Source organism: Somniosus microcephalus, chromosome 3 (assembly GCF_052327205.1).
Source record: "Somniosus microcephalus isolate GS21.2 chromosome 3, FLI_Smic_1.0, whole genome shotgun sequence".
In the NCBI taxonomy this organism is placed as follows: Eukaryota; Metazoa; Chordata; class Chondrichthyes; order Squaliformes; family Somniosidae; genus Somniosus; species Somniosus microcephalus.
Window position 1 is genome coordinate 183,818,970 of NC_140989.1, and position 27,922 is coordinate 183,846,891.

Here is a 27,922-nt window from a genome sequence, read left to right on the forward strand (position 1 = left end):
GTGTGGTCATCTGTGTCAAAGGCTGCAAACAGGTCAAGCAGGACAAAGAGGAATAGTTTATCACGGTCGCAGTCACATAGGATGTCATTTGTGACTTTGATAAGAGCCGTTTCGGTGCTGTGGCAGGGCGGAAACCTGATTGGAGGAATTCAAACATGGAGTTGTGGGAAAGATGGGCATGGATTTGGGAGGCGACGGCACGTTCAAAAATTTTGTAGAGGAAAGGGAGGTTGGAGATGGGGTGGTAGTTTGCAAAGACAGAGGGGTTATGGGTTTTTTTTTTGAAGAGGGGGTGATGTCAGATTTGAAGAGGGACAGTACCTGAGGCGGGAGCACCGTTACCCATATCAGCTAACATGGGGGTTGGGAAGGGAAGTTGGGTGGTCAGTAGTTTAGTGCGAATAGGGTCAAGGGAGCAGGAGGTGGTTCTCATGGACAATGAGTTCAGAGAGGGCATGAGGAGAGATAGGAGAGCAACTAAAGAAAGATGCAACTTCAAGGCTATGGCAAGGGGGGGAAACTTCGAGGAAGTTTGGCCTGGTGGGCTAGGGAAAGTGAGGGAAGGTGGCAGAGACAGCTGAATGTCTTAATCTAAATGTACACTCTCGGGAGCCGCAAGCCTACATTTTGTTGTACTGCACTTGTGCACTAACAATGACAATAAAAGTTGATTTGATTTGATTTTGAATGGATGGTGTCAATCGTCGTGACAAAGAAGTCCATGAGCTTCTCGCACTTGTTGTTGGAGGTGCGTGTGGAAAAGGGTTTAAGATGATTTGCAGTAGAGGAAAAGAAGCCGGAGATTATCTTTACATAGTGTGCACTTTTGACAGGAGAGCAGGACCAGATAGTACTTCGTGGTCCAGCCAGATCTGGCAATGAATGGCTAAAGCAGTTGTTTGCCATATATGTTCAAGTCTGCACCCCTTGGACTTAATGGAGTGGAGATGAGGGCTGTACCAGGGGGAGCGATCAGGGTGAGGAGTAGGGCATCAAAGGTGGAGCTGAGGGTGTGGTTGAGCAGTTAGGATTTTGAAAGTGAATTGGGAGAGTTTTTTTTCCAGAGGCGGACACAGAAGGAAGTAGGGATGGGAGGGGAATGTGGGTGGAGAGCAATACAAGGAAGTGATCAGAGATGGCCGTATCTGTGATTGACACGATGGGAGTAGCGATGCCAAGGTCAAGGGGGTGGCCGTGAATATCGGTAGAGGAGTTTATATGGAGGAAGAGATTCAAGGACGATAGAAGGGCAGTGAACTCAGGAAAGAGAGCATGATGAGTTGAGATGGAGGTTGAAATCACCAAGGATGAGAAGTGTCTTGGTGAAGAGGCTGAGGGAGAAAAGCAGTGAAAAAGATTGGCAGAAGAACCAAAGGTGACATGAGGAAAAACTTTTTTACGCAGTGTGGTTAGGATCTGGAATTCACTGCCTGAAAGGGGTGGTGGAGACAAATTCAGTTGTGGCTTTCAAAAGGGAATTGGTTAAGTACCTGAAGGGAAAACATTTTGCAGGGCTACGGGGAAAGGGCGGGGGAGTGGGACTAGCTGAAGTGCTCTTGCAGAGAGCTGAATGGCCTCCCTCTGTGCTGTAACCGTTCTATGATTCTATATCTCGGTGAGAAACTTGGTGTGGTACTTGGGTAGGCGGTAGAGAACGAGGATTTTAAATGAGAGGTGAGATGGATGGAGCAAGGGAAGATGCTCAAAGGAGGAGTAGGTGCCAGAGGAATGGGGGGAGAGACCAAGGTATGATTTGGTGATGTAAGCCACAGCAGCAGTTTGGGCAGGGCAAGTGGTGGATGGTATAGTCACGTGGGGAGGCTTCATTTAGGGGAAGATGTTCTCACTCCTCAGCCAGGTTTCTGTCGAGGCCATGATGTCTATGCAATCATCCACAATAAGCTCATGGATGGTAAGGGCCTTGTTCACAAGTGACATAACCTCTAAGATGTTCATTATTTTGAAACTGCTTCAAAGTACTTTTGCTGTCGTCTAAGGCAATCTACTGTGCTTGCTTTGGATTCCATTTAATTTTACTTGGGAAATCTGATCAATGGCTTATAACTTGAGATATATGTTCTGTTAGTATGGTACTTGCCTATCAGTCAGAGGGACCAGGAGAGTACAAGTCATCCGTTCCCTTTCCGATGCGTTTAGCTGCAGCATAAGGGGTTCGTTGTTCACCGTGCTAGAAGGACCAGGGCAGCAGGTGCATGGGAACACCACCACCTCAAAGTTCCCCTCCCAAGTCACACACCATCCTGACTTGGAAATATATTGTTGTTCCTTCATCGTCGCTGGGTCAAAATCCTGGAACTCCCTCCCTAACAGCACTATGGGAGTACCTTCACCACATGGACTGCAGCGGTTCAAGAAGGCAGCTCACCACCACCTTCTCGAGGGCAATTAGGGATGGGCAATAAATGCTGGCCTTGCCAGCGATGTCCGCATCCCGTGAATGAATAAAAAGAAACATTTTCAGATATTTTCACACTTCAGTTTGTAGGAAGTGAAGGCTTGCTTATGGGAATAGTCATTTGCTTTGGGCATGACAAGATATCTGGTGAGAGCATAAGCTATAACCATTAAATTATCTGCTGTGTTAAATGCAAATTAGAAATACAGGAAACTCTTTGGTATCCAGCACCGACGGGACCGGGATGGTGCCGGTTGATTAAAAATTCCGGATGACTTGAGAGGGTTATCTACCGAGGCTATTTTTAACAAAGAAAAATTAAAAAATCAAGAAATGTGCAGTATACAGTAATTGGGTACTCCCGGCAGCGCAGGAGAGTCAGACTCCTATTATTGAGGTGTTCGGACTTCCGACAGCGCCAAGAAGCTGAGTAGTGGCAGTTTGGAGAACTACCCCCACTGACTAACTCGGCCACCGCGGGAGACTCGGACTCGGCAACATTTCTGGTTATTGAGGTGGTGTTTTCGGAGTATGAATTTTGCTGGTTAATAGAGAATTCCAGATATTTAGGTGCCGTTTAAATGAGAGTTTCCTGTATGTACAATATTTTGGGGACATACTGCTGGAAATTGTTAGGCACAGTATCATCAACTGATGCTTACTGAATGTGTTTTCCCCCTGCCCCCTTAATAATTTACTAATTTTATTTTATTATACTTTATAGGAACAGTAGACTATTCAGCCTCTCGAGCCTGTTGCACCATTCAGTTAGATGATTGCTGATCTGTATCAACTCCATTTACCATTTGATACCCTTGCCGAACATAAATTTATCAATCTCAGTTTTGAAATTTTCAAGTGACCTAGCCTCAGCAGTTCTTTTGGGGGGGGGGGGGGGGGTTCCAGATTTTCGCTACCCTTTGTGTGAAGAAGTGCTTTCTGACATCACCCCTGAACAGCCTAGCTCGATTTAAAAGGTTATGCCCCCTTGATCTGGACTTCCACCAGAGGAAATAGTGTTTCTCTATTCACCTTATCAAATTCTTTAATCATCTTAAAACACCTCACTTAGTTCACCCCATAATCTTCTAAACTCAAGGGAATACAAGCTTAGTCTATGCAACCTGTCCTCATAATTTAACCCTTTTAACTCCGGTGTCCTTCTGGCAAATCTGCGCTGCACACCCTCCAATATATCTTTCCTGAGGTGCGGTGCCCAGAACTGAATGCAGTTCTCCAGATGGGGTCTAACCAGAGCTCTGTACAGCTGTAATATAACTTCCACCCCTTTGTATTCCAGCCTCTTGAGATAAAGGCCAACATTCCATTCGTTTTTAATTTTTTTGTACCTGTCCACTAGCTTTTAGTGATTAGTGTACTTGGACCCCTAAATCTCTCTGCTTAGCCACAGTTCCTAGCTTCTCACCATTTAGAAAATGCTCTAATCTATCTTTCTTAGGTCCAAAGTGGATGACCTCACGTTCCCACATTAAACTCCATATGCCACAGTTTTGCTAACTCACCTAATCCATCAATGCCCCATCTACCCTCTTGTACCATCAAACTTAGTGTTGTCAGCAAACTTAGATATACAGTGCTCTTTCTCCAGCCAAATCATTTATAAATAGTGAAAAGCTGTGGCCCCAGTACAGATCCCTGGGGGACACCACTAGTCACATCCTGCCAATTTGAGTACATACCCATTATCCCTACTCTTGTCTCCTACCTCATAACCAATTTCCTGTCCAAGCCAATAGGTTGCCTCCAATTCTATGCGCGCTCATTTTTATTCAATCTCTTATGTGGAACCTTGTCGAGCCTTCTGGAAGTCCATATACATAACATCCATAGACATTCCCTTACCTATCACGTTAGTTACCTCCTCAAAAAATGCAACTAGGTTCGTTAGACATGTTGGCTCTTTCTGATCAGCTCATATTTGTCCAAATTCTCAGTCACTCTGTCCTTAATAGATTCTAATAACTGCCCCACAACTGATGGTAGACTAATAGGCCTATAATTTCCTAGTTTATTTCTCCTACCCTTCTTAAATAATGGAGTGACATTGCCAGTTGTCCAATCCAAGGGGACAATTCCTGAATCAAGAGTGTTTTGTAAGATCATGATCAACTTCTTTTAATACCCTGGGGTAGAAACCGTCAGGTCCTGCAGATTTGTCTATCTTTAATCTCATTACTTTCGCCATCACCATTTATAAAAAAAAAAAAACTTATATTGAATCTAGTTAGTTCCTCCCCTTGACTTATTTTTAGTTTGCTTTTTATCTCTGGTACTGTGTCCACATCCTGCACTGTGAAGACTGATGCAAAGTAGCTATTTAACAAATCTATCATTTCCTGATTTCTAATTACAGTATCGCCTGTGCCTGTCATTAAGGGGCCCACATTACTCTTAGTTAGTAATATTTCCAGAAGATTCAAACAGAGAGTTCCGATGGGCTACTCTACATCAGTTCCACATTATATAAAATCAGTTGCTTACTGAAAGTAGGTCGGCATGATTTAGCTCTTGGGAAGTTTTGTTCATAAGTATTTGATACTGATCTTTCTTCAATGTCCGCAGGGTGCGGGACAGGATAAGCTAGGAATCTATGTTAAATCTGTCGTGAAAGGAGGAGCTGCAGACTTGGTAAGTAGACCTTATTCGTTCCTGTTCTGTTTAAGCAGAAATGTTCTAAATATTGAGGCCCATGACAACTGATCCAAGCAATATCATTGCTTAAGTGTATTTTTTTTTAAAGGGAGAAAAATATACATTGTACAAAATAATTTTGTCATTGTATACTTGAGTTCTGTAAATTTACCTGAAACATGTTTGGACAATCTAATTCAGTAAATTGGTGGATGAGACATTAAACTGAGGTCCCATCTACCCTAGATGTAACTAATCCCATGGCACTATTTAAAAAAGAGCAGAGGGGTTCTCCTGGTGTCCTGGTCCGTATGCATCCCTCAACCAACATCACATTGGGATGCCGGAGGCTGTGAAAAACTATTTAAATACAAGTTCTTCATTTAGTAAATATATGTCCAGAAATGGGAAGTGTTTATTGAGTAGTGAATACTACTGCACCAAATTGCTGCAGTTAAATTTAATCAATTCCAAATAAAGCATTTTTTCCCCTTATTCATGAACATGGCACTTGCTTAAAGCTGTTAAATACAACTTTAGAGCGTTTTCAACATTTACTGTCCTGTTAAATATTTAGGTGTTTACAAATTAAGTCTCATTCTGTTAAACTAAAATTGTAAAAATAGATCTGTTTTGTTACTTTTTTTTCTTTTTTCTCATTACTGTTATGTTAGGTTTTTAAAGTCATGTCATCATTAAAAAGACACAGCGCAATCTAGTTATCAAGTGAGATCATAGGAATGACTGTGAACCGACTCCATCATTCCTCATCTATCAAATCTAAAGCAAAATTTATGAAAAGTGTAGCTTTTCACTACATATTTATGCTGCTGTATTTAAAAATTCTCTCCAGTAACATTATTGCTCCAGGTAAACCTGTTTCACTTGCTGGGATATTAAAATTGAACTGAAGCTTTTTTTTTAACCCAACCTTTCCATTTGCATTCTCGGTCAGATAATTGAGGATGATTGCATGAAATTTGAGTTTATAAACATTGAATAAAGTGTAAGTTATTAAATGATGGAAAGCTTTCAAGGACTGAAGGTATTTGATTGCCCAAAGGCATCTCTGATCTGAGGAAAATTTGAATTTGCAGGTAAAAATACTATGCATACATGCTTCCATCTGAAAAAGCACTGCAGATGGTTGAGGTTACTGTGATGCATAGAAAATGTAGCTAATTTTCTATTTTTTTGCTGAGGCTCGAGATAAGTGCTCAAATTAGAGCAATGCTACAGTGTAGTATTAAGTACATTGGAACGACGTGTTTCATTTGTAATTACATCTATATTTACAATATGTAAATGTGATCCAAGTACTTTGCCATTATAAGCACAAAGTTTTATGTTCCCTTTTTCCTGAAATAGTTCCTTTAATCATAAAGCTGCCAAAATCTAAGAATTTTGCCCAGTGAACGCGCTCAGAAGTTTTACAATGTGAGATTCAAAAAGGCATGGTTATTACCAAGGGTTATGGCATTAATCTCATGAATTTTGTACATTTTAGATTAGCAATACTGTAATGATCATTTGGGCATAGTGCTAGAAGGTGTCTTGCATCTATGAAACTGTACCCAGCAAGAAGGCTTGAGAGGATAAAATAGTCAAAAACAAAAATTATAACTTTAGACATTTTTTAATTTCATTTTAATAATTTCATACCTTTGTTTTTTAATATAGTTTTGCATATGTCAAAATTAGACTGGAATATGCTAAGGAGGGGGAAGGAAAGATTGCCTGGGGTAGTCACCCTACATAATTTAGCTCTTTGGAATGACTGATAATCTAACATTACTATTAAACAAATGTAACTATAAGCATGTTTTTTCTATTCCATTCCATCCTAGTGCATAAAATCAGGATGCTGTCTAATTGTGACTAATTCCTTGTGTTTGCAGGATGGTCGTTTGGCTGCAGGAGATCAGTTACTAAGTGTAGATGGTCGTAGTCTTGTGGGGCTTTCACAAGAAAGGTAAAGCGTGCTACTGCGGTTTGTCTATTGACTTTTAAGCGATGAAAACCACCAAAGTGGTACTGTCATTTGGAAAATAATGGTAATGGGCAGCTTAAGCTGTGTGGTCTCAAATTTGAGTTAATGCGGTCTGTTGGGAATGAATGGTATAGTATCAAAAGTATGCAACTCCATGCTAAGATATTAGTTCAAGCCCAGATTTTTCTCTTCCTCCTCGCCTGCACAGCTAAGGAAAGAGCATCAGAGAGACTGTCCGCCTCAAGACTGACCTTGCACACTTCCCAATGGACAATAGAGGTTATGGATCAGGTTTCCTGACCACAGGCTCAGTCTGAAATGATGCATGCTGTATGTAGGTAGACCATAAAGGGGAGGGGGGAGGGAGGCAGAAGTGAAGAATGCAAACTCTCATTTTTGAATTAGTCAGTTTTATTTAAATAAAAAAAATTGGAATTGGAAATTAAGTGCAAACCAAGCAAGTCTAGCAGTTTCGTCAAATATAATTTCATGCACTTTTAATCTACTGCAATTAACATTTAAACTATTAAAACAAAATACTCCTTTTTTCAGGGCTGCAGAGCTTATGACAAGAACAGGTTCTGTGGTCACCTTAGAAATAGCAAGACAAGGAGCTATTTACCACGGTTTGGCCACTCTACTCAACCAACCATCTCCAATGATGCAGAGAGGTAAAAATATTTTTGTATGTTAGACTGAAGTTCTCTATCAAAGATCATCTGAGAGAGCATAAAATTGTGTACTTTAGTGGGCAGGCAATATGTTCAATAACTTTCCTTTCCAGCCTCCAGATGGAAGTAAAAGGATTTCTGGTGCTATTGGCAAGAGCAGGGTGTTCTCCTAGTGTCCTGTCCAACATTTCTTCTACAGTGAATACCACCAAAAACAAGTTAACTGGTCATTCATCTCAGACCTTGCTTTGTGCAAGATTGGCTGCTGTATTTGCCTATATAATAGTCACTTCCCTTCCAAAATAATCTATTGCTTGGCACACGTGATGAGGTATTATATCAATGTGTTCTTCTACCAACCTTGTGAGCAGAGAATACCAGGTGAAACTTATGCAAATATAGTAATTTATTGTGACAAATCTGGGGTGATGCAATAATTTTTTTTAAACTGTAGGCTTTGGGTTTCAGATTTAAATGGGACTACTAGTAATGCAAGGATCTCTGAGTGGTGCCCAATGTTCATCTATTTTGTTGAATAAATATTTTCTAAGACTGTCCACATTTTAAGTAAATGCACTCTCTTGACCAATTCTGACATAGAAACATAGGAGCAGGAGTAGGCCATTCGGCCCCTCGAGCCTGCTCTGCCATTCAATGAGATCATGGCTGATCATCCAAATTCAGTACCCTGTCCCTGCCTTCTCCCCATATCCCTTGATCCCTTTAGCCTCAAGAAATATATCCAACTCTTCCTTGAATATATTTAATGAACTGGCCTCCACCGCCCTCTGTGGCAGAGAATTCCACAGGTTCACCACTCTCTGGGTGAAGAAATTCCTCCTCATTTCAGTCCTAAATGTCCTACCCCTTATCCTTAGACTGTGACCCATGGTTCTGGACTCCCTGACCATCCGAAACATCCTTCCTGCATCTAGTCTGTCCAGACCTGACAGAATTTTATAGGTTTCGATGAGATCCCCTCTCAATCTTCTAAACCCCAGTGAGTATAAGCCCAATCAACACAATCTCTCCTCATACATCATTCCTGCCATCCCAGGTATCAGCCTGGTGAATCTTCGCTGCACTCCTTCCATGGCAAGAACATCCTTCCTCAGGTAAGGTGACCAAAACTGCACACAATATTCAAGGTGCGGTCTCACCAAGGCCCTGTACAACTGTAGCAAGACATCCTTGTTCCTGTACTCGAACCCTCTTGCTACGAAGGCCAACATACCATTTGCCTTCTTAACTGCCTGCTGCACCTGCATGCTTACCTTCAGCGACTGGTGCACAATAACACCCAGGTCTCTTTGCACTTCCCCTTCTCCCAATCTATTGCCATTCAAATAATAATCTGCCTTCCTGTTTTTGCCACCAAAGTGGATAACCTCACATTTATCCACATTATAGTGCATTTGCCATGTTTCTGCCCAATCACCCAACCTGTCCAAATCGTACTGGAGTTTCACGACATCCTCCTCACAGCTTACCTCCCACCCAGCTTTTTGTCGTCTGCAAATTTGGAGATATTACATCCAATTCCCTCGTCCAGATCATTAATATATATTGTGAACAGCTGGGGTCCTAGGACCGATCCTTGCGGTACCCCACTAGTCACTGCCTGCCACTCGGAAAACGACCCGTTTATTCCAACTCTTTGCTTTCTGTCTGCCAACCAGTCCTCTATCCAAGTCAATACCTTGCCCCCAATCCCATGTGCCTTAATTTTGCACGCTAATCTCTCATGTGGGACCTTATCGAAAGCCTTCTGAAAGTCCAAATACACCACATCCACTGGTTCTCCCTTATCTATTTTACCAGTTACATCCTCAAAAAATTCCAGTAGATTAGTCAAGCATGATTTACCTTTTGTAAATCCATGTTGACTTTGTCCGATCCTGTCACTGCTTTCCAAGTGCTCTGCTATTACATCTTTTATAATAGACGCTAGCATTTTCCCCACTACCGATGTCAGGCTTACCGGTCTATAATTCCCTGCTTTTTCTCTACCACCTTTTTTGAATAGTGGGGTAACATTAGCTACCCTCCAATCCATGGGTACTGTTCCAGAGTCTATTGAGTTCTGGAAGATGACCAGCAATGCATCTACTATCTCTAGGGCCACTTCCTTAAGTACCCTGGGATGTAGACCACCAGGCCCTGGGGATTTATCGGCCTTCAGTCCCATCAATTTTCCTAACATCATTTCCCTACAAATACTGATTTCTTTCTGTTTCTCCCTTTCATCAGACCCTATGTTCCCCGGCATCTCAGGGAGGTTATTTGTGTCCTCCTTTGTGAAGACAGAACCAAAGTATGTATTTAGTTGGTCTGCCATTTCCTTGTTTCCCATTATAAATTCCCCTGATTCTGACTGCAAGGGACCTACGCTTGACTTCACCAATCTTTTTCTCTTCACATATCTATAAAAGCTTTTACAGTCAGTTTTTATGTTCCCTGCTAGCTTACTCTCATATTCTATTTTCCCTTTCTTAATTAATCCCTTTGTCCTCCTTTGTTGACTCCTAAACTGCTCCCAATCCTCAAGATTATAGCTTTTTCTGGCCAATTTGTATGTCCTGTTGGATGGAGTGTGTGTGAATCAGAGCTATTAGATTGATATTTTAGAAGTGCAGTTGGAATATTCCTCATGAGCTCAAATAATGCTGTATCGCTAATCTTCAGAATTCAGTTGAAGCAAACAGTTTATACCTGGAATATTCATCTTAAATGCAATTTGATGAGTGTGTTAATGTGTGTTTACTATGCATCAGCGAGCAATAGGAAAAGGGATTATGGACGCAATCCTCCATCTGTTGTGTTCCTAATCCCTCTGGCCTCCTATAATGGTGTTGCTATGTTTAATTATTGATCACTACTTCCATTATTGAATAATTACTGTTTAATATAATTTGTTTTTCTTCAACATGCTAATAAGGTGCAAATGTTCCCTTAATCTGGGAATTTGGCAGCATTCTTATTTAAAAAATGCAAACCACTTGGATATTTTTGATACAGTATGAATTTTGTTAAATTGAAATCTTAACGAGTAGTTCTAAAACACAGCAACAGGAGGCAACAGTCACAAGTAAATGTACAGATGTATTCCTTTATAACAATTATTAAGAATTATGCCACCAATAGATTTAATGTAATCCATACATTAATGCATTCATTCAGCTGTGGAGGGGGAGAAGGAAATTAACTCCGGACAATAAGAAGTTTCCTCCTTTAGAAATCAAGTGAGCATGGCCCCATTTCCCTCGCTGTAAATTCAGATGCAGCCTCACTGAGACTCAGTTTTCTTCTGTCTTAAGCATTCACTGCTTTTTTTTTCCCCCCAATTTTCTTGATTTATTTATACCTAAACTGTTGTATTTAGGTCCTTTTGCATTTTTTAATGATTCTTTGTGTTTGTTTTGCTGTAATAAGTAGTGTATCTAATTGAAAACAAATGAATTTGACGGATAATTATGAATGGTATTGTTTTGCCCAGTTTATAAAAAAAAAAAAAAATTACTGCACTATCATTTGTTTCCACTTTAACGAGCTTGAGTAAAGTGCTAGCATCACGCTTAATGAGTCAGTTAACAAGACATTGGACTGACCAGTACCTTTCGGTTGCAAAACCTTCTATTGCGTTGTAATTTATTAATACTGTATATTCCTTTCTCACTGCATTTACAACTTATTGCACTCCAATTTTACACAGTATTATCAAAACTTAAATCATTCTTTAGCGAAGAACCATATGCTTCAAGATTAGCAGTTGAAAAGGTGCTTTTAAGATGGTTGTGGTGAAAGTCATTTTCACCCGACTTATACAAAATTTGGAAATGAGTAAACTCTCTCTCCCCCATTTTCAGCCTCTGATCGTCGTGGCTCAGGCAAACCTCGTCCAAAGAGTGAAGGTTTTGAATTGTACAACAATAATCCCCAGAATGGAACACCTGAAAATTCCCCGATGGGTTGGACAGAATACACTGAACCAAAGAAACTACCTGGAGATGACAGACTGTTGAAAAACCGAGCAGATCATCGATCTAGTCCCAATGTAGCAAGTAAGCACTGTAGTCCTGGATCTAGCTTCATTGCCTCTGTTGTCAGGTGCTTTGAGGGATACAGTTGACTAGTAATTGAGAGGGATTTATTAGTAAACTAGAACAGTAATTTTGATTCTGTTGTATTGGGCAGGAAGGTTCCTTCATGATGTAAGCAATTTTAATTTACTTTAAAGATAATGAGAAATTAATTTTTCCCAATGTTTCCACACTCCTGGATGTTGTGATTCAACTACGGTATGGTTCCATATGTGGTGGTAGCCCTCTGATACCTTGTAGCAAATAGTCATTGAGAGTCTAGAATCAGTGTGTTAGCAGGCCATTGGCTATTTGATCATAGGGTTGGGTCTGTTTCCAGTTCACTGCTGTCCTCGCCCAATGTTCATACACCCTCAATTTCTAGCAGGGGTTACAGAATAATCAGGAACTGTGACCTTTTTCCCTCTCTGACTCCAATTCTAGTGGACCAGTTGCCTTGGCTGAAATCGGAAAACTCAGCAGAGACCAGGGCAGGTACCTTCCTAGCCTGTATGATGGTGCTTTATTTAACCACTGGGACGCCTGATCTAGTGCTGTAGATCATGAGAAGGATTTTAAAACATGGAATTATAAACTCAAGGGAAATGGTGGGGCCTCTGGATTACTATGTATTGGACTACTACTAAAAGCAGGCTTTTCTACATAGGATATAGGAAATAAGATTAGATAGGTATTCTGGAGTTTTGCTTGACTTGCCTTTTCGGGAGTGGAGTGCGTTTGCATAGAACCTTCCTGAAGGAAAAGATAAGGTTGGGTAGAGTCCATAATAGATCAGATTGTATATGGTCTGTAGAAAAATGAGCTCAATGGGTAAAATAACCTTTTCTTCCATGCTTTATTTATGCTCTTAAAACTTCTGGTACATAAGTGTGTCAGGATTGTTGGAGTTTCCATTTCTGGGGCATGCTCATACTGGGAAATGGATCAGTTCTGTAAAGAAATTTATCGATATCTACCTGAATCTGAATCCATATTATATTGAATAGACCTACTGGTGAATGTCCCCTTGGACCTGCCGATTGTCGCAGGTCCACCACAAGCAGATGTAATTCTTGTCGCCCTGTAACAGAACTTCTGGTGCTTTAAGTTTAGTTCCACATTTGTGGAGGATGGCTGTGGGAGAGGAATATATATTTTCTCTGCGTGGATTAAGGAAAATTGCTTAACATGCAGACTTTTCTTGATGTCTCTGATCTTTTCTTTTTAATTCACTTTGGATAATGCTAAGCTAAATCTGTATTTGCATGTCTTGTATCAATGTGTATCTTAACTGGAACGTGAAGAAAAAATTGATATAATTTCAATACTCAAAAGTAATGTGACTTCATTATATTTACATTAAGTACTGAAGTCGAAAAACTCTTCGCATGTAACCGTTGCAGTTAAGATAATGGAGCAATTTAAAAAAATTTAGAGCATTAATAGTTATACTTTTTATGCATAAAATTGTAAACTGGAAGTTTATCCCAGTGTTACAAAGCTAAGTAAAATACCAGACATGAGCTGTTCAGTTAGTTCTCCTTTGTTAAGCAGTCGTGGTGCCGACTGTTCATCATTCAGTATCAGACATAGAAATTCAAAAACTAACAATTTGGAAGAAGTTTCTAATTTAACAAAGTGTTGCATATCATGAATTCAGACATTGGTGTATAATGTAAATAATTAATGCTGTATTTAACGCAATGTTTTTGATTTTTGGCTGAGAAGACCAACCTCCAAGTCCTGGGGCAAAGCCTGTTTATTCTACTGCACCTACCTCCAAAATCCAATCAGTCTCCACTGGGAACCTTTGCGCTGAGGTCAGTATATATGCGGGTTATGGGCTACTAACGGTTTAAGCCATAAAAATTGTTGCAAACCTTTAAATCTAACCACTTGGTTTATGTGTATTGTTACCTTCTGATCCTTTTGATGATTACCAACTTGTAATTATTTCTTTGCATTATTTTTTAAATATTGCAATAGCCTGAATAAGGTGGTATTTATGTTAGGGGAATTGTCCTATGTTAAGTAAATGAAAGTTCTTGTTGTAGTAAAGCAAATGCTTGAAAAATAGTTAACGTATATCATTTTAGTTTGGCATTGTGCTGGTTGTCTGTTTCTACAGGGGTCATGTGGTGAGGACTGTTAGTCATTTTAATAAGTAGTGATAAATTCTACCACAGACTATATATTTTTTATCAACCCTGAGAGCAGCGAAATGATAAACTTTTTGTTGCCAATTTATGACCAAGGAACAGATGAGAACTTACCAAACCTGCACGATTTGATTATCAGTTTGGATAATTCATTTACACCTACCAGTATTATTTGTTCCTCTCAATACAAATTTCTTTGTTGGTACAATCTCATTGTCTTGCCGTGTTGTAGTGTACCTTTTAAAACCCTGCCTGTGTTTGGTGTGCAAGGATGTTAGACTGTCCAAACGATTGAAAAGCTGCGCCTTGAGCTCTACCTGTCACAATTCGTCACAGGCCATAATGGAATCTTTGTGTTGTAAGAAAAATTCACCCACTAACTATGCCATGTCTTAAAGGAAAAAAACACAAATTATGATCTAATAGTTGGGGTAAAGATTTCTGTTAACAACAACAACTACTTGTATTTATATAGCGCCTTTAACGTAGTAAAATGTCCCAAGGCGCTTCACAGGAGTGATATAAGATGAAAATTTAACACCGAGCACATAAGGAGAAATTAGGGCAGATGACCAAAAGCTTGGTCAAAGAGTTAAGTTTTCAGGAGGAGCAAGAGGCAGAGGGGTTTAGGGAGGGAATTCAAGAGCTTAGGGCCCAGGCAACTGAAGGCACGGCCAACAATGGTTGCGCGATTATAATCTAGGATGCTCAAGAGGGCAGAATTAGAGGAGCGTAGAAATCTTGTGGGGTGGGGGGTGTGGTTGTAGGGCTGGAGGAGATTGGGGAGGGGCGAGGTCATGGAGGGATTTGAAAACAAGGATGAGAATTTTGAAATCAAGGCGTTGCTTAACTGGGAGCCAATGTAGGTCAGCGAGCACGGGTGATGGGTGAACGGGACTTGGTGTGAGTAGGACACGGGCAGCCGAGTTTTGGATGACCTCAAGTTTACGTAGGGTAGAATGTGGGAGGCCAGCCAGGGGTATGTTGGAATAGTCAAGTCTAGAGGTAACCAAGGCATGGATGAGAGTTTCAGTAGCAGATGAGCTGAGGCGGAAGATGGGTGATGTTAGAGGTGGAAATAGGTGGACTTAGTTATGCTGCGGATATGTGGTTGGAAGCTCATTTCAGGGTCAAATATGAGACCAAGGTTGTGAACAGTCTGGTTCCGCCTCAGACAGTTGCCAGGGAGAGGGAAGGAGTCGGTGGCTAGGGAACAGAGTTGTGGCGAGGACTGAAAACAATCATCAATCTTCCCAATATTTAATTGGAGAAAATTTCTGCTCATCCAATAATGGATGTTGGATGACTTCATCTAGGCTATGCTTGTATGGAGTATACTGGGAGTATATTACTGTACCAGCTCACATGCCCAACTGTGGAGGGGTCTTGAGAGATGGGGGTTTGTTTAAAAAAAAATGTGCATTTGAAGAGAAATTACACTAGCAAGTTTGAGTTTTTTGGGGGGGGAATAGATTAAAACTGTTGTGTTGCAAGTACAGAAATATGAATTAATTCAACCAATACCCCTTTGTCCAGGGCCAAAGTGTAGATTTTGCATAATGGTCAAGGCAGCATCTACACTGAGAAATGCCTGGCTCGGTTTTTTTTATATGTGTATTTGAAAGTTCAATAGCAATCATATATTATGCACAATATATTTCCTGTCACTTCTAAATTATTTATGCTTGACATTTTTAATTCATGAGATATGAATGTTTGCTGATTCATTAGATAAATTGCTAATTCTACTTTTAGGAGCAATTATTGCCCACAAGACCTGAAGCCTATCCAATTCCTACGCAAACATATACCAGGGAATACTTCACCTTCCCAACGTCCAGATCCCAGGACAGAGTGAGTCCTGTCCCTGGACAATGGCAACACTATGATGAGAGGACAATGATGCAGGAGCAGCCCTTCAGTGGCGCTGTACAGGTAAGACTATGCTGATACAACGTTGTCTAGGCAATAGCTAAATAGAAGAAATCATACTAAGTGTTTTTGGGACAAAAAATTTTGAAAATGATATGAAGAGCTGCAGTACTGGTTGCTCCCTGTATAATGGAATGATTAGCAATTTGATATATCGTGACTTCTGATTTTAGATTTATTAGTACAGTGTTTCCCCTAAAGATGTGAGACTACATTTTAATGAATTCTGCCTAATCTATACTGCTGTTTTTTTAACTACCCTGAGAATACAAGTGGGGAAAAAACAAGTGGTAGCTTTTCCGAAGTGATCAGTTATTTTATTACAAAATTGTATGTTAATGGTGGCAGAACTTGTAGAACGTTCTTTAATAGCTGGATTTAATAACATGCTCCTATTTAGTCGTAAGTACAAAGTAACTTATGTTAGCTATTCTCAGATGGACAGTTTTGACCTGCTTAAAGTGTTAGCGATGCTTCATGGAAAATTCAGAAAAATTAAGATTATGTACCTTCCTCTAGTATAGGGATACTCATTAATTTTGGATCTACTTTGCATATTTAGATAAAAAAAAAATTTAAGTCAAAGAATTCTATAGATGAAATGGAGAATGGATCACAAGTTCAAAAACATGAACAATTAAATGGGGGGGAAAAGCTAGAATTGAAGATACCAAAAGAATTAAAGGACAAGATTAAACTGTTTAAAAGTAATGAAATAGACAAAGAAAAAGCTAAAATGAGAGGTTATTGTCTGGGAGAATAAAAAAAAAATATTTTCAGACTCTTGCATATGTTTTCACAATGCTTAATTTACTTAGCCATACCCCTATTACTGTACATTCTGAATGAATAAACTGAATAAAAATAGCTGTCTTGCAGGCATCACTAAAAGGCTTGAAGAATTACTCTCTACATAAATTTGCCTATACAGCAGTGACTGCACTTCAAAATTAATTCATTAGCTTTGAAGTGCTTTAGGAAATTCTTAGGATGTGATCAGGCACTATATAAATGGAAGTTTGCTCTTTGCGTATTAAGGTCAGCAAGGACCTTGTTGCTTCAGTCTGGTTCTATCTCCTGTTGTACCAGTGCCAGTCCATTTGCAGGGTTACATTGTTATTAGGTTTTAGGGTTATACACGTCGACTCTTGAGCCCTTCCAATTTAACCAGCAGTGAGGTCGCCATAGCAGCAGCAACAACAAAATAAGAAGGCCTGGATCCTGCCATGGTCCAACAGAGAATTGGAAATTAATCCGCTGTCTCTCTGATCAGGATTGCAGACCTTAGTCAAAACATGTGTGCCGCCAGGAAATTGGGTGAAGCTGTGGGTTAGACTTTAGCTTTTCACCTCTGGGACTGTTTTCAAATCCAGCCGAGCCCTATAGGGTGGAAATGTCTGTGCTGGCTGTACATGTGAATGAGTTTAAGCACTCTCAATCCAGTCCGTAGTGGGCATCGGCCTATAACAAAAAACTAATTGGCACACTCTCAGGTCACAGGATGGCTGGTGTGGGACATGGAACATAGAAAAGCACCCCAACTACAACAGTATGGCTAAGGTTCAGGTTAGGGGTGAGGCATAGGACAGAGTAGAGGGTGCTTTGCTATACCAAGTCTGGGAGTGCTTAATGCTGATGCTAGGTATCTGAAATTGAACAGGTCTCTTCAACTAACATCCCTCACCTTGAGTACAAAAAAGTAAATAAAGAAAAAAAACATTTTAGATACTTTGGGCTGGATTTTGCCAATGGGGAGCTTTTGGAGGTGGGACTCCCACTTGTCTGGTTTCAGTCCCGCCGCCATCAACTTCTGGCCAACCCACGCTATTTTCCCTTGATTGACCTTGTTAAGCCCGCCCAGTGGGTTTAGCAGGCCAATTAAAGGAAAGCCGGTTACAGAGAACGTCAATGTATGACGTTTCACCTGTCAATTTTTGACAGATGAATTGTCATCGTTTGACCGCTCTGTGAAGATGTCAAACACTTACATTCTCTGTAGTTTGATGAGTTCTTGAATTCAAGACCTCATCAAACTTCTTTCTTTTGCAGAAATTAGATGGTTGTTGCATTGGAGAATGCAACGGCCATCTGTCATCTCTGCCACGGATGTGCGAGACTCTCCGCATACCCAACTCTTGAAGCCTGCAGGAAGAAACAAAGGTAAGTAAACTTTTTCTAACACTTTCCACTTACCTCACACTCACCTCTCCACACTTGCACCCATCACTTAGCTTCACAGCGCACTTTTGCACCCCTCCGACCCCCGCAGACCCTCTACTCGCCTCGGTGACCCTGGCGGGGTTTGGAGCCTTCGGGAAGCCCGCACTTGGGCAAAATGGTGATTATGCTGTTAATTACCTGGCAAGATGGCACAGAGGCGGGTTGTGCACCTGCCCCCAAATTCTGCCATTTTCCTGGCTATCCCGCCTCCTCCGGACTGGCAGGATCGTGCCCTTTGCTTTAATTCTCCAGTGGCATTCCACATAGCTGCTTGTTGTCATTACTTAATTTACTTTGTTCATATTCATCTCTTGCATTGCTAACTAATGTGTTTTGAGAGTGGCAGTGCTTACCTTTATGATGGCCAAATTATGTCTGTAATGTCACAAGACAATTGTATGAAACAGTTGAGCGACGATGAATATTTGCTGTGATAAATACATTCAACTATCCTGTACACACATTTTTCAGATATTTAGCATATTAACTTTTTTAGGTTTGAGAAATGAACCTGAAATATTTTTAGTGATCTTGTAAAGTTAACTTCTGAAATTGTGTATGGATAGTGTAGTTCTTAACTATGTGTAAAAACAGATGGTTAGAAAAATGTAACTGAGGTAATTTGTTAATGTTTTGAAGTGTACCCCCTGCCCCCCTCTACATTTACGCAACTTTGCTGTAAGGAACAACGATGTGAGGGAGTGTGCTTGAGAAAATCTGGAAGCCATGGTTGCCTTAATATAAGCACATTAGTTTATAATGTGTAAACAATGCAACCTGGCGAGAAAGTTGAGACTAACCTAAACAATTTTGTATGAGTAAAACAGTTGGGGTGGGGCAGAAAGGACAGAAATTGTTATTGAAACGAATATTTGTATACTACTGTGCGGTCACTAATTCAAATTGTACAGTATAATTACAGCACAATCTGTAGAGCCCAACTATTATGATCAGAAGGAATAGGCAAGTTTGTTTTATGTGGCAGTGGAAAAATCATTATTCGCATTAATGCAGTAATGGGAGTTGAACAATTTACTGCCTTTGATCCAAGTTTGTTTTAGAAATGTGGAGCCCTGCCATACAGTGTAATGCCTGGCGTCTTGTTTTACTCCATTAGAAGTTGGTAGCCCTGGATAAATAATAGGTTGGCAGCTGCTCAATTAGTTTATATATCATCCTGCATTGCAACCTAAACAATGTATCAGTCAAAGTTACCAATCACCAGCAGCAGCATTTAATTTTAACTTCTATTTGTGTACACAGTCAACAATAAATCTTGCTCACTAGGAGTGCCTTTGGCAATGAAGTGCTTTCGCACTTTGACCGAACATCTCGTCATTTAACCAGGATAACAACCACTTATTTAAACAAAGTTTCCTAACACATACCAGTGTTATCACGTGGTTAATTGTTATCTGAAAAATTATTTTCTGAGTAATTGATGTATACCAGTAACAACTTGAGATTGCATATATTAGGAATTTCATATCTGTGCAGTTTGTTTTATAGGATTCAGACCACAGATTTTTTTTTTTTTAAATCCTAGTTTAAACAGATTTTGTTGACTTTGTTTATTAGGGTTCAATTTTATTCCTGGTGTATAAGAGGACCAATAGCTCAATCTGTATCGAGTTTTGTACCAATCTCATTCATTTTACATTTGGGAATTTATATACTATGGTGTTGCTTAATTTTCATGCAGAACAATCTCCGTTCCAATTTCCAGAATCACTGAAGTCACTCAGTTATAGTATCAGTAGGAAAAGGCCTATCTAATAATTACATGGTATTTTCATTAGACTTTTTTTGTACCTGGTGAATTTTGAATTCTTGGTAGAATTTCCACAGGTGTTCCCCAATCCCCCGCAGTAACTTCACCGGAGGTCAGCGTAAACCCTGGAGAAAAAGCAGCTTGTATTCTCTGGGGTGTCTGCTGATCACCCACTGAAGTTACGGTGAAAATCAGGAGAACCTCGCATAAATTAGTGGCCTAAGTGTTTAATTCAGACTTTTTGTAGTATTAAGAATTGAATATAAACTGCCATGTGGTTTGTAGGAAGTTAGATTATTTTGGACCAAATTAACCTTTTTAGGTTCATTTATATTGATTAAATTTCAGTGTGCTAGCGTTTTTATAGTTTAAGTAGTGTCCTGTGGCACTGCTCACAGATTTAAATAAATGAAGGGTTTAGTGATCAGGGCTGAATTATGTTTGCTCATTTTTCTTGAGCCATTTTACATTTGCATCATTTCAGATAGATCTGGGAAGTACTTGGAATAAGAAGTGTTCCTTATAGACTTTCCTTCCTCTAAGTAGCTAAGTGATTAGTACCACTATTGTAAAGTAGGACCATGCCTGCAACAGGTTTGTACTAGATAGGGAAGGGTTTCTAATGTTATGCAAGTTATCGAGATTCTTTGCTGCTTTAAATTTATTTATTCTTAAAAATGCATTTTAGCTGTAAAACAACAAATGACCAATAACATTTTCAAATCTCTTTATATATAAAAAAAAAGTTAAAGCAACAAACTATGTAAAAATATATATTTTTGTAATAAATTATGTATTTTTTAATTGCTTTTAAGCGTGGAACTCATTCACAAGAAGAATTGCACGAAGAGAAAGCTTTCCACCTAGAGAAGGTGCGACAGGAAGATCTGCTCCGCGGAGATGCAGAATACCAGAAAGACATGGATCGGAAGTCTGATGCCTGGGCTAATCAAGGCTCCTCGGTGGATTCTAGCGCATCAAGTCAGGAGCAGTTGAACTACTCTTCAAAATCACTCCCAGCAAGTGCTATTGCTCCTCATAAAAGTGGACCCGGGCGCTGGAAAACTCCTACTCCTAATCAGGTTACTCCAGTTGCTGTTTCCCAGCCTATTAGAATAGACAGTCAGTTGCCACCACCCCCTCCTCCACCACCAGTACATTATACAGTTGACTTTGATAATACCCACACTGACCTACCACCCCCACCACCTCCTCCACCAGCTTCACAAGTATCAAATCACGGCTCTGCTGTTGATCGTAGGAAACGAGAAGAACAGCAGCGCTGGTATGAAAAAGAAAAGGCACGGTTGGAGGAAGAACGTGACAGGAAACGCCGTGAGCAGGATAGGAAAATTGGCCAGATGCGTGGCCCGCCACCTTTGCATATAAATCCAGCCCAACCTGTTCATGTTACTTCTGCAATCCAGCAAACAAGGCCAGAAAAAATGGCCAGCCTACCGCGACCTCAAGATACAGTGATCCGTGAGCTTCAGCCTCAGCAACAGCCTCGTACAATTGAACGCAGGGACTTGCAGTACATTACAATTAGCAAAGAACAGTTGCCTGGAAGCGATAGCCTTTCACCTGATCCTTGGAAACGAGATGCAAAGGAGAAAATGGAGAAACAGCAGCAACAGCACCTCTTGGAGATGCTTAGTAAAGAGATACAGGAACTACAGAACAAGCCTGATCGCACATCTGAGGAGAATGACCGCCTTCGTAAACTTATGCTTGAGTGGCAGTTCCAAAAGCGGTTACAGGAGTCCAAAGAGAAGGATGATGATGATGAAGAGGAAGAAGATGATGATGTCGATACAACACTTATCATGCAGAGACTGGAAGTGGAAAGACGGGCAAGGGTAAGGAGAGTAAAGTTAGACGTGCAATTTAAGGTTGTGGACCAGTTTCTGTACACTTTTTTGAAAATGTTTATTGTGGCCTTTTATGGCTTAAAGATTGGTGTCCTAAAGTATAGCATGTTTAATATTTAGACATTTAACCAAATCGTAAGTATCTCAATGAGCAGTTGGTTACAGTTCGTTGCTATGTACCTCAATCAAATTGAGAATCAGTTTTGTTTTGCTGATTTATTCTTAACTTTCTGTGATGGAAAGTTATCAGCTATCCTCTGCAATTTAAAAATGAGCTGTTTGTATTAGCTGTTTATCTTTCTATATGATTAAATTTGCACCTAGCATGCATCAGTAGTATCAAACCTCTCAAAGACGTTGTGAAAAATAATTGGTTCAAATAACCACTGTCTGTTAAGTTTGTACCAGTAAGCCATTTGATACATCAAAACCAGTACCATTCACTAGACAGGTAGTAAAAGCCATCAATTCAACAACCAGCAGCCACCACGAAGCCAACCAGCCAATCAAATTGTTGAATTTTTTTTGAAAGTGGGCATTCACAATCCAGCATACACTAAACAGGGCAATATAATTTATTTTTTAAAAATTGACTTTGTGGCTGGTGTTTCCACACCTTAAAAAAAAAGACACATTTAATTTGTAAAAAAAAATGAATTGTACCTATAAAACTACCTGTCATGTTGGAAATCCATCCAATAAGTTATTTTGCCCCAAAGGCTATCCCCTCTCCAGGACCTGGGACTTTAATCTTTTTCTGGAGCTTGGTTTGTACAACTGGGGCTACCTTCCTTTTATTTTTGGGCCACCAAAATTATTTTTGTACATCTGCTGAGTCGTCTCTTCTCTTCCCTTCTCGCCCATCACCCTCCTCCCAAAAAAGATGTTGTGGGCACACTTCAGTTGGACCTGCTGCCAAATAAATTATCTTGGCCTCTTCAACTGTCTTCCCTGCCCTGCTTCTTGCCTGCTCCTTTATACTGCATCACATCTACTTTGTCAATATTTGGGTCTGCCAACTTCCAGACCTAAGGCTCTGTCTTGGACTGTTTTCCAGACCCCCCTTCCCACTCAATGTTCCCAGACAACCCCCCCACTCACTCACTGCTACCACTTACCCTATGTATTTTATTATCTAAGCTCGCCCCATTTCCCCCCCCCCCCCCCGGCCCAAAACCTTCTGAGTTCTTAGTCTTCTGCCTTTTTTATTGAGTGCTCCCATTCCCATCTCCTCGGTGCCCTCTGACTCCTCAACTTCTGCCATCATGCGTGCTGCTAGAGCCCAGCCCCCCCCCAAATGTCCTCTGGCCCGATTATTCCCAGACCCTACTACTCATCTGTAATTATGCGCAGGTATAGCTCTCTTCCTCTTACCTTCTTTCCCCCTCCCAGGCCATACATACTCCATCCTGTGCACCACTTCCTGCTGCCTTATTGCCTCGACTGCCCCACCCTAATTCCCAGCCCCATCATATTGAGCATATTGAGGTACCTTTTAGAAAGAGATGAGTTGAATACAAACAGATACTGCCTCTACAGTAGGTATGTGCAATAGCTACAAAGAGGAAAAGGGATGAAAACGGGGGCAGAAAAATAATTATATAGTAGGAAGGATGCAGAAACTGTTGAAGGGGAAATTACTTTATGGAGGTGAACAGTTAGAACATGACGTGTATAATGCTTGTTATAATAAGTATCTTTCTCCATGAGCAATGTCCTATAACAAATCCACTGGTAGAAATTAAAAATCTAGTTACTTTTACTATATGTATAGAAATGTGCATGTTTTGGGAGGAAAACCTCCAAGCGGCTCTGAATGGGAGACTAGTGAATGTTAATATAACTTCTCTAGTCTGTTGGACTATTCTCATGCGCACCTTCAAGATTCATTATTAAATGCACTGCTTTCTGGTGGATCAGTGCTTATTTTGATTCTTGATTTTTTCATTTTCAGGATTAAAAAAAAAGAAAACACAACTTGCTTTGTTTTTCCCATCATATGTCTGACACTGAGCTCTTCCTGCTCTAGCAAGGAATGTGCTCAGTGTTTGCCAGTGGAAGATTTTCTCATTGGATTTTATTACCATAGACAATCAAAATCAGTGAAATGGCTGTTGGCACTGTCTCAACTAATGATTTTGCTCCATCTTTCCTTTTCATCTTATCCCTGCTGCAGACTGTTCCAGCCATCTCAGTTCTAGATTTGGTATGTTCTCGTTTCTTCTTCCTACTCGTATTCCTGCCTGTTATTCTCTCCTTTGCACACTTATCTCTGGCTCTGGAGACTGCACCTGGAGACCGTAGTGATTTAGTTCAACTTGTCTATTATAAATATGCCAAATATTTATGCTTTTGCTATTTTTTTTCTTGTGTAATCTTGATTCCCTGCTAGATTTCCTTGTGGTTCTATTTTTTTAACAGCATGTTTATTATCTTGTTGAACTTTGGAATCAGAATTTGAATGTTTGGGAAAATCGTATGCAAGGACCAGTTTTGTCAAGCAGGCCATTTGTTCTCTCACTCCCGCCCCCTCTCAATCTGCTGCAACATTGCTGATTACCAACTATGCCATAATTTCTTCTTTGGTTCCCCCAGCTTAACACACTAACTCATCACAGTAGCCCTTATTGATGTAAGGCAAAGACCCTAGCTGATGGGTAAACTCCATGAAACATCTGCTTGAATAGACTCTTCACTATATAATCCTTGTACAGGAAACTCTTGTTTAAACGGCACCTCTATTAACTGGCAAAATTCTCACTCCGAAAACAACACCTCAATAACCGTCAATGTTGCCGAGTCCGAGTCTCCTACGGTGGCCGAGTTAGTCAGTGGGGGTAGTTCTCCAAACTGCCACTACGCGGCTTCTTGGTGCTGTCTGAAGTCGGAACACCTCAATACTCCTGTAACAGGAATCTGACTCTCCCGCGCTGCCGGTAGTCTCTTTTGATCCGCCATTTTACAGGGGTACTGTGCGTCTCCCACACTGCTGGTAGTCATTGCATTGCATTACCCTCAACTGGCAGTACTGTACTTAATCAAGCATCTTCCACCATCCATTTAACACAACATTCTGTAGGTGAGTACCCAATTACTGTATACTGCACATTTCTTGATTTTTTTATTTATTTTTTCTTTGTTAAAAATAGCCTCGGTAGATAACCCTCTCCGTCACCTGGAATTTTTGATCAACTGGCAACACGCCGGTCCCGTCGGTGTCGGATACCAAAGAGTTTCCTGTAATATGTATATAGTGCCTCATTAATTCTCCAGTCATTTTCATATATGATACTAATTAGCTGTTACTCTGTTCGCTTGTTTTTTTTTTTTTTTGAGGACTATACATTTAATTTTTGTGCTTGGAGATGCAAAATCCCCCCCCCCCCCCCCTTGCTTTTTTTTTTAACCAGAAGCGAAGTAGTGTACAACAGCAGCATTGTGCCAAAACTGAGTTTACTCTTCCTCTTCTCCACACCACCCCCACCCCTCCCAAACCAGCAGGTACTTGGAGTGGGGGGATCAAACCTGCTTCGCACCCCTCCATGGAACCACATATTCATGCTTCAATGTGTTGAGTTACTGTGGATCATTTCATTTTTGAATGGTACTTTTTTCCCCACATACTTTTGGTGCATTTTCATCGCACTGTCCTTACTACTTTTAACTTCACTCTCGTCCACGTGAAAGCTTTGGTTCAGAAACAATTTGGATTCTTCTTTGGCAGTTTTATATTTTTCCTCCTATTTCATCTGCAAGATTTAAAATTTTTAATTTTAAAATTTGATTTTAAAATTAATATTACAGATTATATAATTAAAACAAAAACAATAACATGCGAATATATAACTTTTCTAAATACTTTATTCCATTTTAATGTAATATAGGCAAGTCTATCCCATTAAGTTTTCTGTGCTTTTACACATAACCAGTCAATCAAAATCTCCCAGTTTCTCTGGTTTATCAGGATCTCCATAAAGTAGTGATTGAGATTTATTTTTCAAAAAGAAGCCACTTGTAGAAAACATCCTACTGGAGGTAAACTCAATTAAGAGTAGAAATTATCGTTTCATAGCGATAAGCTGGATAATTGAGCATTCATTTTACATACTCTATTCAACAATTAATAATTTTAATATTTTAAATCCTTTTCTGGAAAAGTTTTTACACTGGGTCTGAAAGTTGCTTAGGAATACCCACTGCCCATTAGCAAGCTTGTTGGTATACTGGTGCTTATGGACACAGATTCTCATCCTTGTTTTCAAATCCCTCCACAGCTTCGCCCCTCCCTGTCGCTGTAATCTTCTCCAGCCCTACAACCCTCCGCGATATCTGCGTTCCTCCAATTCTGGCCTCTTGATCATCCCTGATTATAATCCCCCCACCATTGGCGGCAGTGCCTTCAGCTGTCAAGGCCCCAAACTCTGGAATTCCCTCCCTAAACCTCTCCGCCTCTACCTCTCGCTCCTCTTTTAAGATGCGCCTTAAAACCTACCTCTTTGACCAAGCTTTTGGTCACCTGCCCTAATTTCTCCTTATGTGGCTTGGCATCAGATTTTTTGTTTAACACTCCTGTGAAGCGCCTTGGGATGTTTTATTACGTTAAAGGCACTGGCCCAGAAATTCGGGTTGGGGGCTTCCCGCGGGTGCAAGCCCCTGACCTGCACTTACCTTGCGTGCTGGCAGTTGAGCTCTGGGCTCCCGTGGAATTCCGCTCTGGGGCCTGCTCCAACTCCCGGCGCGCTGTGCTTGCGTGTCCCAGGGGTGTAGTTAGTGCGATGCGTCCCCTAGGATCACGTGAGCCATGGGCAGCCAATCAGAGGAGGGAAAAGCCCATTCATAAGATTGACAGGAAGACCTGTCTAAACTTATGAATATACGGGCCCCAAAATAACAGTAAACCTTCAAAGAATTTTTTTTTTAAATCACACTTTTTAAATAAACTATAAATTACATTAAATAACTATTTTAAACTAATTTAAATTTTTGAAAAAAATAATTTTATAAAAAAACGGCTAAAAATAAACTTACCTTGCTTTTAAAGTATTTAAAAATAATAAACCTGTGGAAAAAATGTTTTAATTTTAATTAATTGACCACTTACCTTTTAAAATGCAGGCCTTACGCCTGTTTTTTACATTTCTAAAATCTAAAAACTTACCCTCACAGAAAAACCTGTTTTAAAAAAAAACATAAGTTCCAAGTGCACGCGCAGACTCCCGCGTGCATGCGTTCGACCTCTGAACCCCTTCGTTCAGAGGAACGGAAGTGCCGGTTTCCCGCGCATACGCAGTACATGCAAGAAACCGGCACTTCCATCGGGTCCACGCGTGAGTACGCCGTGCGTACTCGCGCGTTGGGACCCGAATTTCTGGGCCACTATATAAATACAAGTTGTTGTTGAGATAGGTCAAACATGGTGACACTAAGGATGGGAAAAGATACTTTATATTAAAAAGCCTGTTGCCCTCAAACAAAAGTGGTGGTGATTCTGTTGCATGTTGAAACTTTTTTCAGTTATTAATATCTTTTCCTGAGGCATCCCATGTCTGATATTTTGGTTTGTGGTATGATTAAAGTAATTTTAAAGTATCTCTTTTTTAATACCTTTATAGATAAAGGTAAGTGTTACAATGTGGACGGGGTATTGCATTCGTTGAACTGAAGTTGCTAAGTTTTTCCCCCCCCTATAAGTATGCTCTGATTCAGTGTGCGTTTTAGTGGATGTTGATCAACATTATTTACTTAGTGATGAATATGTACTGCATGTAGTAGAATTTGTCAGAAAGACAGACTGTAATTTGAGTTAAGTGGTGATGAAATGTCAAAATGCAGTTTGTGGCATAGGACTCGGCACTAACCTTATATCGGTGATGATGCAACTTTCTAATTTTTTTTTCAGTTGAGCTGCTGAGCAGGATTGCTCCAAGTAAGAGATGTCCATGACACCACCTACAGTTTTCAGGTGGTGTGGAATAGAGCAATAGTGCTATTGGAAGTTGAAGAGGGATGTCTGTCAATTCATCTGTACTTTTAGCTGAAAGAAGTGTGACATGAATAGGATGGAAAATACAGAAGCTGTTTTGGCAGAAGAGGAGAAAGAGTAGATATTGGGGCTGGTTCTGGCCAGGAGCAACTTCTGGCTACACTTAACTGAAAGAGTT

At 40.3% G+C, this 27,922-nt stretch overlaps 1 protein-coding gene across 10 annotated transcripts in view; it reads left to right on the top strand.

Annotated features, from left to right (window-relative positions):
- Positions 1-27,922, top strand: part of afdna (afadin, adherens junction formation factor a) — a 314,437-nt gene that overhangs the window by 264,904 nt on the left and 21,611 nt on the right. For 5 of the 10 annotated variants that reach the window (XM_085982002.1, XM_085982003.1, XM_085982006.1 and 2 more), the window contains 8 exons: positions 5,000-5,065; positions 6,967-7,040; positions 7,611-7,729; positions 11,596-11,790; positions 13,537-13,628; positions 15,723-15,902; positions 20,706-21,749; positions 23,938-23,967. In XM_085982002.1, coding sequence (XP_085838128.1) covers positions 5,000-5,065; positions 6,967-7,040; positions 7,611-7,729; positions 11,596-11,790; positions 13,537-13,628; positions 15,723-15,902; positions 20,706-21,749; positions 23,938-23,967 — 1,800 coding nt within the window. The remainder of the gene's footprint in view (positions 1-4,999; positions 5,066-6,966; positions 7,041-7,610; positions 7,730-11,595; positions 11,791-13,536; positions 13,629-15,722; positions 15,903-20,705; positions 21,750-23,937; positions 23,968-27,922) is intronic. The other 5 variants (XM_085982004.1, XM_085982005.1, XM_085982007.1 and 2 more) reach the window with 1 other exon arrangement.